Source organism: Molossus molossus, unplaced genomic scaffold (assembly GCF_014108415.1).
Source record: "Molossus molossus isolate mMolMol1 unplaced genomic scaffold, mMolMol1.p scaffold_m16_p_14, whole genome shotgun sequence".
NCBI classification, from domain to species: Eukaryota; Metazoa; Chordata; class Mammalia; order Chiroptera; family Molossidae; genus Molossus; species Molossus molossus.
In genome coordinates, this window is record NW_023425349.1 from 39353267 (window position 1) to 39368419 (window position 15153).

The 15153-nt window shown below is 40.5% G+C and overlaps 1 protein-coding gene across 1 annotated transcript; it reads left to right on the top strand.

The window, feature by feature from the left end:
• Positions 1-1591: 1591 nt before the first annotated feature.
• On the top strand, positions 1592-13904 carry CUNH9orf64 (chromosome unknown C9orf64 homolog). The gene is made up of 4 exons (XM_036261357.1): positions 1592-2001; positions 2499-2758; positions 7872-8067; positions 13507-13904. The coding sequence occupies exons 1-4, from the start codon at positions 1665-1667 to the stop codon at positions 13737-13739; spliced, it is 1026 nt and encodes a 341-aa protein (XP_036117250.1). The 5' UTR covers positions 1592-1664; the 3' UTR covers positions 13740-13904.
• Positions 13905-15153: the final 1249 nt, after the last annotated feature.

Below are 15153 nucleotides of genomic sequence, written 5' to 3' on the forward strand. Positions count from 1 at the left end.
CCTCCTGCAAGCCCCTAGCTGGGGATCTGGCCCACAACCTGGGCATGAGCCCCGACGGGGAATCGAACCGGTGACCTCTTGGTGCTTGGGTCAACGCCCAACCACTGAGCCACACTGGCTGGGCAAGAGTTCACTTTTTGTATTCCCAGCATTTTTTAGACATACTTAAGAAAAAAAAACATCAAGTTTATGCTTCATCTCAACAATAAGTTTCTTGAGTGAAGGAAGTGTTTTACTCGTGTTTATACTACTCCTAGTGTTTAACTCAATCCTGAACATAGTAGGGATTCAAAGTGTTGATTGGGGGGGGGGGTGTCAATAAGCCTTAGTGAGAGAAAATGGCCTAACTTATTTAGCTTCCTATACTCTTTTGTAGATTGCTAGATTTTCTTGCTAATCAATTTCTTTGACTCCCAAGACTTAGAGTTGCTGGGGTACACAGGAAAAATTCCAAATTCACAGATTCACATTTATTCAACAACTGTATTAGTGACTTTTTCTGGAAAAGTAAAGCATAGTGAAGTCCTGAAAGTTCCTTTTTCTTACCAAAATGAAGAAACCGGAGAGATGATGTTCTGCTTCTCTAGGAGCAGTTGTCAAACTTAAAAGTTCCAAAATATCCCAAAAGTCCAAGGTTCTTTACTGTCAATAACTAGAGATGACTACTGATTTTTAAAAATAGTTGATTTTCAAAGGTGTAAACATTTTATATTATCCATGGAAATTTGTTTGCAAAGAAGAAAAAAGAATATGCCTCTATACAGAAATTTTCGTCACTAGTCAAATTTGAATCACCACTAAATTGAATCCTGTAACTCTCTTCATCCTATGAAAAAAAGTGTTGTTTAAAAAATTGGGGGCTGCAAGGTAGTACTTATTTCCGCTGTCTCTCAGCAGGGCCATTAATGAGTCACTACTTGACAGTACCAGTTCCCATTGAGTAGCCTGGCTTGCAGAAAGTGCTCTTTCCCCGGGGGATCAGTGAACAAGGGTTCAAGTCCCAGGCCATTCTGTGACTAGGGGTTAACCACTCAATCACTTAGCTGCTCCTGCAAAATGGGGATTATGATCGTTGCTTTCGTCACGAGCAAGACTGGGGATGGGGATAGGGGGACCGTCGACCCGTGTCCCGGTCTGGGGGTGGCTCGGCCCTCCGCACGGAGTCCAGAGGCCAGAATGCTCTTCGCGGCCCCAGAATCCGGCAGCTGGGCGTCGCGGAGGGCGTTCAGCCGACTTGGCCCCGGGAGAAAGAAGACGCGGAAACCACGGGAAGGAAATGCAGCGCCCGGACTGGAGTCAGCGGGACTGCGGCCGCGGATGCGCGGCGCAGTCCACCGCCCGAGGGGAGGGTGGGAGCACAGACAAAATGGCGCAGCCGCAGGGCTTAGGGCGGGCCACTCCCGGCCGGCGCGCGCTTGGCCCGTCCAGGCGGTTTCTGGACCTGCGGAATCGGAAACGGACTCCGGGAGCGCGCCCGGGAGAGAGGAGGCGGGGCCGTTGTCCCGGAAGTGCCTGCGGCTGTAAAGGGGCGCTCGGCCGCACGGTCTCCGTAGTTCCCCGCCCGCCCGCGCGTGAGCGTGTGTGTGCGCGCGCGCAGGCGGCGGCTCTCAGTGGGCTGGCCCGCTGGAGAAAGTGTCGTCCGCTAGCCCCAAGAAGGAGGGAGGATGGTCGGGCTCCTAACTCCCAGGGAGTCCGCAAAGTTCATCGCGGAAAACAGTCGAGATGTGTTCATCGACGACGCGGGCGTGCGGAGGGTGGCCGAGCTACTGCTCGCCAAGGCCTCGGGGCCGGAGCTGCGCCTGGGAGGCTGGAAGGCCCTTCACGAGCTGAACCCCAGGGCGGCCGACGAGGCCGCGGTCAACTGGGTGTTCGTTGCAGACACACTCAACTTCTCCTTCTGGTCGGAGCATGATGAGCACAAATGTCTGGTGGGGTACAGGGGGAGAATGTACAGTGGGTACTGGTCCCTGTGCGCCGCGATCAACAGAGCCCTGGACGAAGGTTGGTGCCCCTCCTGCCGGTCCGACCCTGCCGCCTTGGAGGCTTCAGTTCCCCGGGAGGGCCCCAGGGAGCGGATGGGAAGACGGAGTAATATGTTAGTAAGGCGAACTTGAAGTTTTGCATTGCTAGCCCCTCGGCTTAAAGTAAAAGAATAAAAGACTGGCATTAAATCCTTATTCAGTGGGAACTGATTCCAATATCGCAGCTAAGTATAAAAGCCAGTCTGATGAACTCTTGAGAACAAAGGGGACAGACACATAACACATGTTACACAGTCAAAATACACCTGATGTAATATTACATTTGTTAGAAATGAATGAATAAGTACAGATGGGCAAATAGAAAATGAGGGGGCTGCTCTGATTTTTCATGATTCATCCACTTTTAGTTCATTCCCGTAACACTCATTTAGTTTCATATTAACTGTTGTAAAAGAAAGGGACTAGTGAATATAAAAGTATGACATTGTTCCTCTGCGTTTTCTTTTCCTCCCAAAGGGATACCAATAACTAGTGCTTCGTACTATGCCACAGTGACCCTGGATCAGGTTCGGCATATACTCCGTTCTGACACGGATGTTCCCATGCCTTTGATAGAAGAGAGGCATCGGATTCTCAATGAAACTGGGAAAATTTTACTTGAGAAGTTTGAAGGCTCTTTTCTTAATTGTGTCCGAAAAAGTGAAAAAAGTGCACAGCAGTTAATGCAACTGGTAGTTGAAAGCTTTCCCTCTTACAGAGATGTGACTGAATTTGAGGTGAGTTACTTCTGTTGGAGATTTTACAATTCTTTATCTTTTTATTGTCTGCTCTTTTAGTTATTAGGTCGTTTACTTCTGGAACTCTTTTTGAGAATAAAAACTTAAATTTTGAAGTTTTTTCCTGTGGACAAGGAATAGTATCAAAAGTAGTGTTTCGAAGACATTACTTTTCTAATGATTTCTAATCAGTATATTCCCTTTATTCTTTGTACTTTTCTCACTGTCCTTTAAAAATGCTTCAAGCCTAAATAAAACACTGGACCTTCAACATGATGTTGTCACTTAGGGACAAGGAGGTTCTTTTAATACTTCAAAAATTTACTTCATTGGATGAAAATCAGAATGTATACTAAATTCTCTCTCGTAAAAAGTATTTTTTGCAGAGTTCTAATGTATATATACTATTTGTTTTTCCTTTTCATGCACAGGGTACCTTTGACAGTATTATTTGCTTTATGGCACAAACTATTTTAAAGAAATTTACTTTTAAAATAGTGAGCATATTGTATATCCTGCCAGTGTACTCCTGGATTATGTTTTTGTAAAATTTTTAGAATCTGTTATCACTGTGTGTTTTAACTGTGACAAGAATTGAAAGCAATTTCAGCAGAATCTCATAATATAAATCTGTTCACTTATTGCCTAAGTTAATGAACACTTACATCAATTCAGATGTTAAAGCTACCCTTTTGTAGTTACAGTTCAACAACTAAAATTACCAAAAGTATTGCCCTTTATGATTTATAGGGTGTTTGCTCATATGCTCTCACTTGATCCACACAACAACTTCCGTGGGGCCTGAGAACAAGGGGCATATTGTCCTGTTTGCAGTAGGAACCAGTTGAAAAAGAAAGTTTAACTAGTTTATCTTATGTCATTTAGTCAATAGCTAGCTATAAAGTGAGAGACGGCATGATTATGCATGTAAAGATTGTTTTTAATTGCAAGTGACATATATAAGAATAGAGAAAACTTAATCAAAAAGAAGAATTTTTGGATAGTATTGGGGATAGGCACATTCAGGGTCAAGGACTCAATGCCATCAAGATTCAGTCTCTCCTTTTAGCTTCTGTTGTCTCCATTTTTCTCTCACTGTTGACCAACTTTCTCCATGAAGTTCGCCTCTTAGACTTTCTCGGTTCTAGTTCTAAAACTCCTGGGCAAGGACTGATTGAACTGGCAGGGATTATGACCGTTTAGGTGTGGCTTGCAGGAGTGTGTGGATGGGGCAGAATGCAGTTCCTAGAAAAGAGTCTATAGATCAGCTTACTGTTGATAATGCAGAGATTACTTTGAGATTTATCTTTGTCTTTAAAGTATGTTATCTCAGCCTTGTTTTTAAAGAAATTACGGATTCAGTTCCTTGGTCCATCATTTAGGCCATCTGAATAGATAGGGTTGGTAAAAGTAGGTTTACAGTCGTGAGTACATGAAATAGTTTATTCTTGCATTATTATTTATTAATTATTGTATCATTTTCCATACAAACAACTGTAAACCTACTTTTGCCCCATCCTTTATTAAATAGTGTATAAAAGAAATCCAACTGCTGTTCATATGGCTAAGAATCTATATATTCCAGAATCCACATGGTTGTAGTAGATTGGCTAAAATTAAATTTAACATGACTTCAGGACACCATGTTATGTGTTTACTTTAAAAAATATATATATTTTTATTCTTTTTTTTTTTTAGATAAAGAGGAAGGGAGAGGGGGAAAGAGATAGAAACATCGATTGGCTGCCTCCTGCACACCTCATTACTGGGGATCAAGCCCGCAACCAGCAAGTTCTCGGTACAAGGGACAACACTCAATCCACTGAGCCACACTGGCCAGGCTATTTGTTTACTTTTTTTTCCCCCCTTTATTGATTTTAGAGAAGAGGAAGTGAGAGGGAGAGAGAGAGAGAGAAACATCGATGAGAGAGAACATCAATTGGCTGCCTCCTGCATGCTCTGCACTAGGGATTGGGGCTACAACCTGGGCATGTGTTCTGACTGAGAATCAAACTGGCAACCTCTTGGTGCATGGGTTGATGCTCAACCAGTGAGCCACACCAGCCAGACTATTTGTTTACTTTTAAATTGTCCTGAGTTTTTGTTTTTGCGGAAGAAAGGAGTGAATTTTTTTTGTAGATTATAATATTAATTTAGTAAGCTGAGTTTCTGTTTTATTTACACCATAGTGCTTTTGATTTGCTTTGCTGAAAAGTTCAATTTTTTTTTTTTTTTTTTAATCCTCACCCGAGGACATTTTTCCATTTTTTTGTTCAGGTAGAGTGGGAGGGAGAGAGAGGAACAGAGAGAGAGAGAGAGAAACATCGATGTGAAAGAACACATCGAGTGGCTGCCACCTGCACAATCAACCAGGGCCGGGGACAAACTGCAACCGAGGTACGTGCCCTTAGCGGGAACCGAACCCGGGTCTCTTAGGACCGCAGGCCGACGCTCTAACCGCTGAGCCAAACCAGCCAGGGCGAAAAGTTCAATATTTTAAAACTGTATTATGATATAGACTAATTTTAAGGTTGCTGATATATTTTTAAATGAAAATTAGTACCTGAACCATTTCCCATCAGTAGTCATTTCTAAAATACATTTTTATAGAACAATCCCCAAAGTATAACAAAAGTCATAGTTAAGAGTTTTAACACTTTTTTAAAGGAATATTATATTTTTTCAATAAGATTATCATTAGTGTTACCCAAAGCACTATATTTCTATAACCCCTATGATTCCTAACATAACACTGAGCAGGTAATGAAGCTCACTTACTGCTTTGATTACTCAGTTTATACTTATCTTTGCATAGTCATGTAAAAGATACACAAATAATTAAAGTACTTGTGCAATTCCAAATCTGGAAGACTTCTAATGAACAATTTTGGGGCTGCTTTGAAATTCAGAAAGTATTAAAATCAAATATATCTTTTTATCCATATATTTTAAATTTCTAATTGCAAAAGTAAAACATATTATAGAATTTGTAAAGTACAGAGAAGCAGTCTCTATTCTAAGAGGTAACAACTAATTACAATTTGTTCTTTCTCTGTGTATGTGTGAATGTGTATATGTACAGACAGGGGAGAATTAATATCATGCTGTATAAACTTTTAAAATTTAACATATTATGAACATCTTTCTATGTCAATAAAAATTCTTTCACAGTACAATTTTTTTGTAGTACCAATTTTAATAGCTTCACAGTATTTTGGTACCTGGATGTACAATCCCATAATTACTTGCCCAAATTGTTTTACTACAATAATTGTTTTTGATAGACAGTTTATTTTATTTATTTATTTATTTATTTAATCCTCACCCAAGGACATTTTTGCATTTATCTTCACAGAGAGTGAGAAAGAGAGGGGGCAAGAGAGAGAGAGAAACATAGATGTGAGAGAGACACATCGACTGGTTGCCACCTACACGACCCCAACTGGGGCCAGGGACAAACTGCAACCGAGGTACATGCCCTTAGTGGGAACGGAACCTGGAACTCTGGTCTGTGGGCTGATGCTCTAACTGCTGAGCCAAACCGGCCAGGGCAAAACATTCTTAATGGTGGTCAAAGTAACCCAGCTGATGTGGCTCAGTGGTTGAGCATCAACCCGTGCACCAAGAGGCCACCAGTTCGATTCCCTGTCAGGGCACATGCCCAGGTTGTGGGCCCGATCCCCAGTGGGGGGCATGCAAGAGGTGGCCAGTTGATGTTCTCTCTCATCAATATTTCTCTCTCTCTCTCCCTCTCTCTAATATCAGTAAGGAATAAATAAATAAATATAAAAAATTCTTCACTGTCCCCATTTCCTTTAAAAAAAAAAAAAGAATTTACAGAGAATCAATAGTAGAGTAGGTAAAGCCAAGAAACAAACCATTGATTGAAATTTAAGGAAGCAAAAAACACCCAACTGGAACAGCAAAAAGAAAAAAGAATCCAAAAAAAAAAAATGAGGATAATGTAAGAAGCCCCTGGGACAACTTCAGGGATGTCAACATTCACATCATGGGGGTGCCAGATGGAGAAGAGAGAGAGCAAGAAATTGAAAACCAATTTGAAACAATAATGACAGAAAACTTCCCTAACTTGGTGAAGGAAACAGACATACAAGTCCAGGAAGCACAGAGAGGTCCACACCAACACACATCATCATCAAAATGCCAAAGATTAAAGACAGAGAGAATCTTAAAAACAGCAAGAGAAAAGCAGTTCATTACCTGCAAAGAAGCTCCCGTAAGACTGTCAGCTGATTTCTCAAAAGAAACTTTGCAGGCCAGAAAGGAGTGGCAAGAGATACTCAAGGTAGTGAAAAGTAACCACGTACAACCAAGATTACTCTATCCTGCAAAGCTATCATTTAGAATCAATGGACATGTAAAGAGTTCATCACCATCAAACCAGAATTATATGAAATGTTGAAGGGTCTTCTTGAAGGAGAAGAACAAAAATGTGAACAATAAAAGGGCAATTAATACATATCTATCAACAGTTGAATCTACAAACAAAATGAACAAGCAGAACAGAAACAGGCTCATAGATACAAATAACTTTTGTTGCTTGCCAGTTGAGAAGGTGCTAGAGAGATGGGTGAAAAAGATGAAGGAATTAAGAAGTACAAATTAGCTGTTAGACTGATGAACCTCAAAGGGAAGGTGGGAGGGAAGATGGGATGAGATAAACCAAAGAACTTCTATGCATATATGCAAAACCAATGGACACAGACAATAGTGTGGGGAAGACAGGATGGGGGCAGGACTGGGAGGAGGGATCAATGGGGAAAAGGGGGAGGGCATCTGCAATACAATCAACAATAAAGATAAGTTAAATAAACAAATAAAACACACAGAAAAGAACTCTAAATAGTACCATGATTACATAAATTGTATTTTATGTGCCTTGAAAAATATAGGAGGTAAATTTGGAGTGCTAGAGATAATTTAATATTTATTACCCCCCCCCCCCTTTTCTGTAAGAGGTTTCTAAATTCTTAACAACAGGGTAAGATTATTCTCCCCTTGAAAAATATTTTCAACATGTCTTTTTTTAAAAATAGCATTTAATAAAGCTTTGAGATACCCAGGTAACATTTATACTCTCTTCACTCATCAGGGGAAAAGAATTTCTTTTTACAAACGGGCCCAAATCCTTGTGGCAGACACGTGGAGTGTGTTGGAGGGAGAAGGAGATGGCTGCTTTAAGGACATCTCTAGTATTACCATGTTTGCTGACTATAGATTACCTCAGGTTCTTGTTCACCTGGGAGCACTGAAATACTCTGATGAACTACTGCAGAAGCTTCTCAAAGGTTTGGCAGCTTAATTAAGATATTCTCTGTTATACTATGATTTACTGTTGAGTCTCTAGTTTTTTTCACAAAAAGGTCTCTTTCCTTAGGAAAAAATCACTATTTATTGTTAAAAACATATGTAAAGAAAAAAATGCAAGGACAATTAAAATATGGAGAAAATTGCTTTTTGTTGTTTATACTGTGGACTATGGATATTGTGGGAAATTGTACTATTTAGACATAATTTCAGAGCATCATAATAAAATAAAATCTAAATTTATGTTACATGAAGGCATGCAACACTAAGACAGTTCATCAGGTGTAGTATTTGAAGAGTGTTAATTAAGCTGAATAGCACACTATAGTGTGAAATAAAAGGCGACCTAAGAGGTGGTATGTACTAGATTTTGAGTCTGGAGGCTCCAAGGTCTGCCACTGGGTTATCTTGCCAAGTCACTCACTTTTCTTTTTCTTTTTTCTTGTGTGGAATTTTTATGAGTTTATTTGTTTATTTGAGCCAAACTTATGACATGCTGGGGAGCAAGATCTCAAATGCTCCAGTTACTCACTTTTCTAGGTGTATTTATTTACCATTATTGGATCCAGTTATTGATTCTCAAGAGTGGAAACCTTATTATAACATATGAGTACAAATAATTGTGTTTGTGAGAAAATTAGCTTTTTGTTTTTTAAACATTTCTTTGTATAAGAAAAAATTATATTGTGTAACTTTAATGTTAAAAATTTCTCTTTTGGGTGCAGTATTTCAGCTCCTTTTTTCTTTGTTTTTAAAAGAAAGTAGTTTTTATAATTGCATAATTTTCTCTTGTGAAACAGATTTCAATATCCAAAAATAAGAATAATACAGAATATAAAGGTACCATTTATTCCTGTGGTTGCTTCTACCAGGTTTTTATGCTGCCTTGGGCAATGTACTTTGTCCCTCGGTTTCCTCATTTGAAAAATAACAAGCCATTTTATGTTGTAATGCTCATGTCCCAGGTCATTAATTGTTGGATAACTTTAAAAGTGACAACTGTTGCTTGGCTGGTGTGGCTCAGTGGTTGAGTGTCCGCCCATGCACCAAGATGTTGCCAGTTCGATTCCTGGTCAGGGCACATGCCCACGTTGTCAGCCAAATCCCCAGTAGGGGGCATGCAGGAGGCAGCCAGTCGATGTTCTTTCTCATCAATGTTTCTATCTTTCTCTCCTTCTCCCTTCTTCTCTCTATAAAATCAATGAAGAAAAAAAAATTAAAAATAAAAAAGGGACAACTGTTAGCAGTCAGGGCTTCTTTTGCATACAAACATATTCAGCTGATCTTTTTTATTGGGCCATTGTATATGCTGCTCATTCCTATCTCTAAACATTTTCTTGCCTGGTTTTCCTCATCCAAATTTTCTTTTTTTCAGTTAAATCCGACATCAGCAGAGGCTTAGCTCCAGTGCTCCTCTTCAACAGCTTTTCCTGACTCTTCATGATTGTCCATCTCCTCTTGAAGTTTTATAGCACTCAATTGTCACTGCTATTGTGATAAAAACCCTGGTGAGAAGGGATCAATCCAGCATAGTTGGACAGAGCTGTCTGAATTTTCTTCTCACATTCATTTTGTCTCCAGACGCTCTTTCCAGATGTCCATCCACAGCTGTCACTGCCTCCATTTTGTCCAGTGTCTAAAAGGAGACTCTGCTAGCTTGACATAGGGTGAACAAGCTTCTTTGCTCTTAGTTTATTTAAACAGAGTTGGATTTTGGGTTTTTTTTTCAAAAAGTACTTTATTAGCAAACTAGAGGAGAAACAGAAACTGTAAATGTAAAGGTATATGCACTGATTTAAAAAAAAAACTATCTTTTTTTTAAAAAAAAACTATCTTGAGTGAAATCTAAGACAGGATGGCTTCACTAGATGAGGTAGAACTTTCCTTAGCTGGCCTCCAATGATACTTCTTCCAAACTTGAGGATGTGCTACACTTATATTTCTTTTACTCTGTCCTTTTCTGGATATCTCCTAGCCAGATTTCTGTTTATTTTATCTTTAACCCATCAGTCCACTGAGCCACACCAGCTGGCTAAATTTAGATTTTGTACTGTGATTCTAGGGTTGAGTTTTAGACCTAATATGTTGGTCACATTATTTTCCCTGCTGCGATGTTTGTTATTTCTCTCAAATGGTTTCATTATTTTTCTCTTTCAAAGTCCATGTCCTATCCCATACTGTAAGTTGCTGTACCTGTTAACTTTATTAGTTTCATAAGGCTGGCCTAACAAATTACCACAAACTGGATGGCTTAAAACAGCAGAAATTTATTCTCTCATAGCTATGGAGGCTAAAAGTCTGAAATCAAGATGTTGGCAGGGCCGCACTCCCTCTGAAGGCTCTTCAGAGGAGTCCTTCCTTCCTTCTAGCTTTTGATGGTTCCCAGCAATCCTTTGCATTCCTTGCCTTGTACCTGCATCACTCCAAGTATGGCCTTCTCTGTGTGTCTCCTCTCCTTTGTGTCCTCTTCTTTTCTCACAAGGATACCAGTCATAGCATTTAAGACCCACCTTAATCCTGTATGACCTCATGTTAATATGATTATATCTGCAAAGACCCTGTTTACAGAATTTACAGATAAGACCACATTCACAAGTACCAGGAGTTAGGATTTTTTTTTAATCCTCACCCGAGGACATTTTTATGTTTATCTTCAAATAGAGCTGGAGGGAGAGAAGGAGGAAGAGAGAGAGAGAAACATCGATGTGAGAGAGAAACATGGCCCTGGCCGGTTTGGCTCAGCGGTTGGAGTGTCGGCCTGCGGTACAGAGAGACCGGGGTTCGGTTCCTGCTAAGGGCACGTACCTCGGTTGCAGTTTGTCCCCGGCCCTGGTTGGTCGTGCGGGTGGCAGCCACTCGATGTGTCCCTTCACGTCGATGTTTCTCTCTCTCTCTCTCCCTCCCGCTCTATCTGAACAAAAAATGGAAGAATGTCCTCGGGTGAGGATAAAAAAAAAAAAAAAAGAGAGAGAAACATGAAGTGGTTGCCACTCACATGACCCCAACCAGGGTGGGGGACAAACTGCAACCGAGGCATATGCCCTTAGTGGGAACCGAACCCAGGTCTCTCTGGTCCATGGGCCGACGCCCTAACCACTGAGCCAAACCAGCCAGGTCATGGATTAAAAATATATATATATTTTTAGCCCTGGCCGGTTTTCTCAGTGGTTAGAGCATTGTCCTACAGACCAAAGGGTCTCCGTTTTGATTCTTGGTCAAGGGCACATACCTGGGTTGCAGGTCTGATCCCTGGACCCCGTTGGGTCATGCGAGAGGCAACCAGTCGATGTTTCTTTCTCACGTCTATGCTTCTCTCTCTCTCTCCCCAACCCCTCCTTTCCACTCTATCTAAAAATCAATGGAACAATATCCTTGGGTGAGGATTAATTAAAAACAACAACAACAAAAATTATATATTTATATTTATTTATATTTATATATAATATTTATATTTATATTATTTATATTTATAGTTATAGTTATAGTTATATTTATATATATGGCCCTAGCCAGTTTGGCTCAGCAATTAGAGCATCGGCTGCAGACTGGAGAGTCCCGGGTTCATTTCCCGCCAAGGGCACATACCTCGGTTCCAGTGTGTCACAGCCCCAATTGGGGTCGTATGGGTGGCAAAACCACTCTATGTGTCTCTCTCACATCTATGTTTCTCTCTCTCTCTTCCTCCCTCTCTCCCTCCCACTCTATTTGAAGATAAATGCAAAAAAAAAGTCCTCAGGTGAGGATTTTAATTGATCTTAGAGAGAGAGGAAGGGAGAGAGAGAGAGAAACATAATGTGAGAGTGAAGCATCAGTCTGCTGTCTTCTGCACACCCCCTACTTGGGATTGAACCCGCAACCCAGGCACATGCCCTGACTGGGAATTGAACCAGCAACCTTTTGGTGCATGGGACAACACCCAACCAACTGAGCCACACTGGCCAGGGCAGAGTTAGGACTTGAATGTATCTTTTTGGAGGACACATTATACCTTACACTTATTTATTGCTGGGTAACAAATTATGCTAAAATTTAGTGACTTAAACCAAGACATTTATTATCTCATAGTTTCTGGGGATCAAGAGTCTGGGTGCTGCTTAAAGCCTGTGGGTCAAGGTGGCAGTCAAGCTGTCAGCTATGGTAGTGGTGTCATCTAATGGCTCTACTTGGGTGGTGGTGTCAGCCTCCAAGATCACTGCTATAGTTGGTTTGAGAATTCTGGCAAGCTGATGGTTAAGTTTGGAGGAATTGATTAACAAGAGAACTGAAGAGGAAGGAGTGGATTTGTATGTTGGCACCTGGAGCAAAGTACGGAAATAGAGGGGCACAGCTACTGTCTGTTCTTCTACCTGCCCCAGTAACCAGTGCCTAAGCCCTTGGGAAAGATGGGTAAAGGGGACATAAGTAAATTACTTAAGAACCCAATGGGGCTGGGGCATTTTTCCTAAGTCTCATTGGATCACAGGGCCTATCTGGTACTGTGAAGCTCTGTGCAAGATTGGTGACCAAAGGTCAACTATAGCCTGCAATTGTGTTTTGTTTGGCCTGAACAGTGTTTTAAGCAATTTTTAATTAGTTATCAACATTTGACAGGAGATTTCATATGAAAATCAAACTTTCTGACTTGTAAAAGTAGAGAAATATGGAAACACTGGGTCTACCTTTAGATAGGACAGCACACAGTCTCTAGCTCACCACAGTTTGCATCTGGCTACTGCATTCACTTACTCTATCTGCCTGATCCTTATAGGCTTTTGAGTTGATGAGCCCAACTCTAGTGTCAGTGTCAAAGCACAGCCAGTACCCACCCTGTAGGATCAGATATACCCTGCGGGTCCTGTGGGAGCCTCGGCTCCATATTCAGGTAGAGCTGACTAAAGGGTCCTGAATCCAAAGAATGATCATGGTTTTCCTGGCTCAAGTTAACCACTTTGATTTCCTGGGTTGTCCTTGATGCATATGGAGTGTCTCCAAAAACAGTATTCAGTTCTCAAGTGGGGATGGGGATGCTGTTTATTTGGCCCCCTAGGAGTCTGCCAAATTTTGCAGTATTTTTTCCCCACATTAAACCTAATTTTAAATCCTTTCTTTTCAATAGTTTAATAATCTTGCTGTCACACTTTTAAATTTATGGTTACCTTCTATTCTTTTAGTAAATATTTATTGGGGAGGTAGTATGTGCAAGGTGCTATGCTAGGTCCTAGGAATATTGAGACAAACAAACCAGACATCGTCCTTGTCCTTGTGGAACTTGATTTGCAATTTTGAATTAATGCCTGAGTTTATAAATGGTTCAAATTGCCAAAAATTATAAATAAAGTCTGAGGTTTACAGTTTTAACCTGTGTTTTGTTCTATAGTAGTGTTCTAAGTAGATTTCTTATCATTGACTCTTAGTGCTTCTTGCTGTTTTTCCCCTTGCAGGAGAAATGCTCTCGAATGGGAATAGGCAAGAGGTGGAAATCAGAGGGTGCTCACTTTGGTGTGTTGAGCTGATCCGGGATTGTCTTCTGGAGCTTATTGAAAAAAAGGGTGAAAAAACTAATGGAGAGATCAATTCCATTCTTTTGGATTATTACTTATGGGACTATGCCCGTGATCACAGAGAAGATATGAAAGGAATTCCATTTCATCGAACACGTTGCATATATTACTGACCCAAAGTGTAAATTGATCCAAAGAAAACTCTTGCATTTTTATATCACGTAATCATTTATACAATTTCACTTTGGTATTAAGAGAAGGTGGTGGGGCCCTGGCTGGTTTGCTCAGTGGTTAGAGCGTCGGCCTGCAGCCCGAATGGTCAGGGGTTTCATTCCCCGTCAAGGGCACATGCCTGGGTTGCGAGTTTGATCTCCGGCCCTGGTTGGGGAGGCAACCAATCGATGTGTCTTTCTCACATCCATGTTTCTCTTTCTCTCTCCCTATTTCCCTTCCACTCTAACTTTAAAAATTTCTCCTGACACATTACTCTGTATTCCCAAATTTATCCTTTTTCTGCTAGTTTAATTTTGTTTCTATTTTCCCTTTTTGTGGACACATTACAGAAATAATGAACTTGAATGCTTTAAAGCTCAGATTTCTTAAAATCAATCATGTCTTACAATGTAATTAATCTCCAGTGACAATATTTCATCTATTCAATTGGTATCTTTTCTCAAGGTGTAATTTTTTATATACCTTAATCATGTGATGTGTGAGAGCTGTGGATAGGGCTTTTACTGTATAAATGCTACTGCTCTTATAAAAAAATCAATCTTAATAGCTTATTTTCAACTTTTAAAAAAAATTTTGTTTTTATCCTCACCCAAGGACATTTTTCCATTTTTTGTTCAGATAGAGTGGGAGGGAGGGAGAGACAGAAACATTGACGTGAAAGGGACACATCGAGTGGCTGCCACCCGCACAACCCAACGAAGACCAGTGACAAACTGCAACCAAGGTATGTGCCCTTAGTAGGAACTGAGCCTGGGTCTCAGGACCGCAGGGCAACGCTCTAACTGCTGAACCAAACTGGCCAGGGCTTATTTTCAACTTTTTGTTGGTAATGACAGTGGGTTTTATACAATTACTTCAATTTATGATATTGGTCTGTCTAGTTTTATTTTTTCAGAGTATGTAATTACATTGAATTGAATAAAGATTTAAAAAACTTTTCTTAAACTTGGAATGGATTATTTCATTAAAATAGAATTTAGCAGATATAATTTTAAAAGGTTTACAATGAATTTGATTATTTACTTTATATTTCAGAACTCTACCTACCACACACTAATTCCCACTTTCATCCCCACTTTCCTTCTAACATAATTTTGATTTTTGTCAGCTCCCTGTGACTTTGTGACTCAAAAGGTGTCCTTTTCCCAAGCACTTTACTGCCATCTGGTGGAAATTTGTCATAACTTTGTAAACGACAATGAATATGAATGGGCCCCAGTGAAGTTATGTACTGTACAACCTGCACCATCATAACTAAAGTGGTTCCTGTATCGGTCCCTCCCCACTAGGACTCAGGGGAAGGTCATCCCCTCCCCAGTTCCACAGATAGTCTCGTTAATATCAATGGACTAT

Excerpts from the sequence above, each read along its gene's own strand:
- CUNH9orf64 (XM_036261357.1), top strand. The coding sequence starts at position 1,665 with ATGGTCGGGCTCCTAACTCCCAGGGAGTCCGCAAAGTTCATCGCGGAA. Across the intron at positions 2,002-2,498 it reads CAACAGAGCCCTGGACGAAG|GGATACCAATAACTAGTGCT; the intron begins GTTGGTGCCCCT and ends TTCCTCCCAAAG. Across the intron at positions 8,068-13,506 it reads ACTGCAGAAGCTTCTCAAAG|GAGAAATGCTCTCGAATGGG; the intron begins GTTTGGCAGCTT and ends TTCCCCTTGCAG.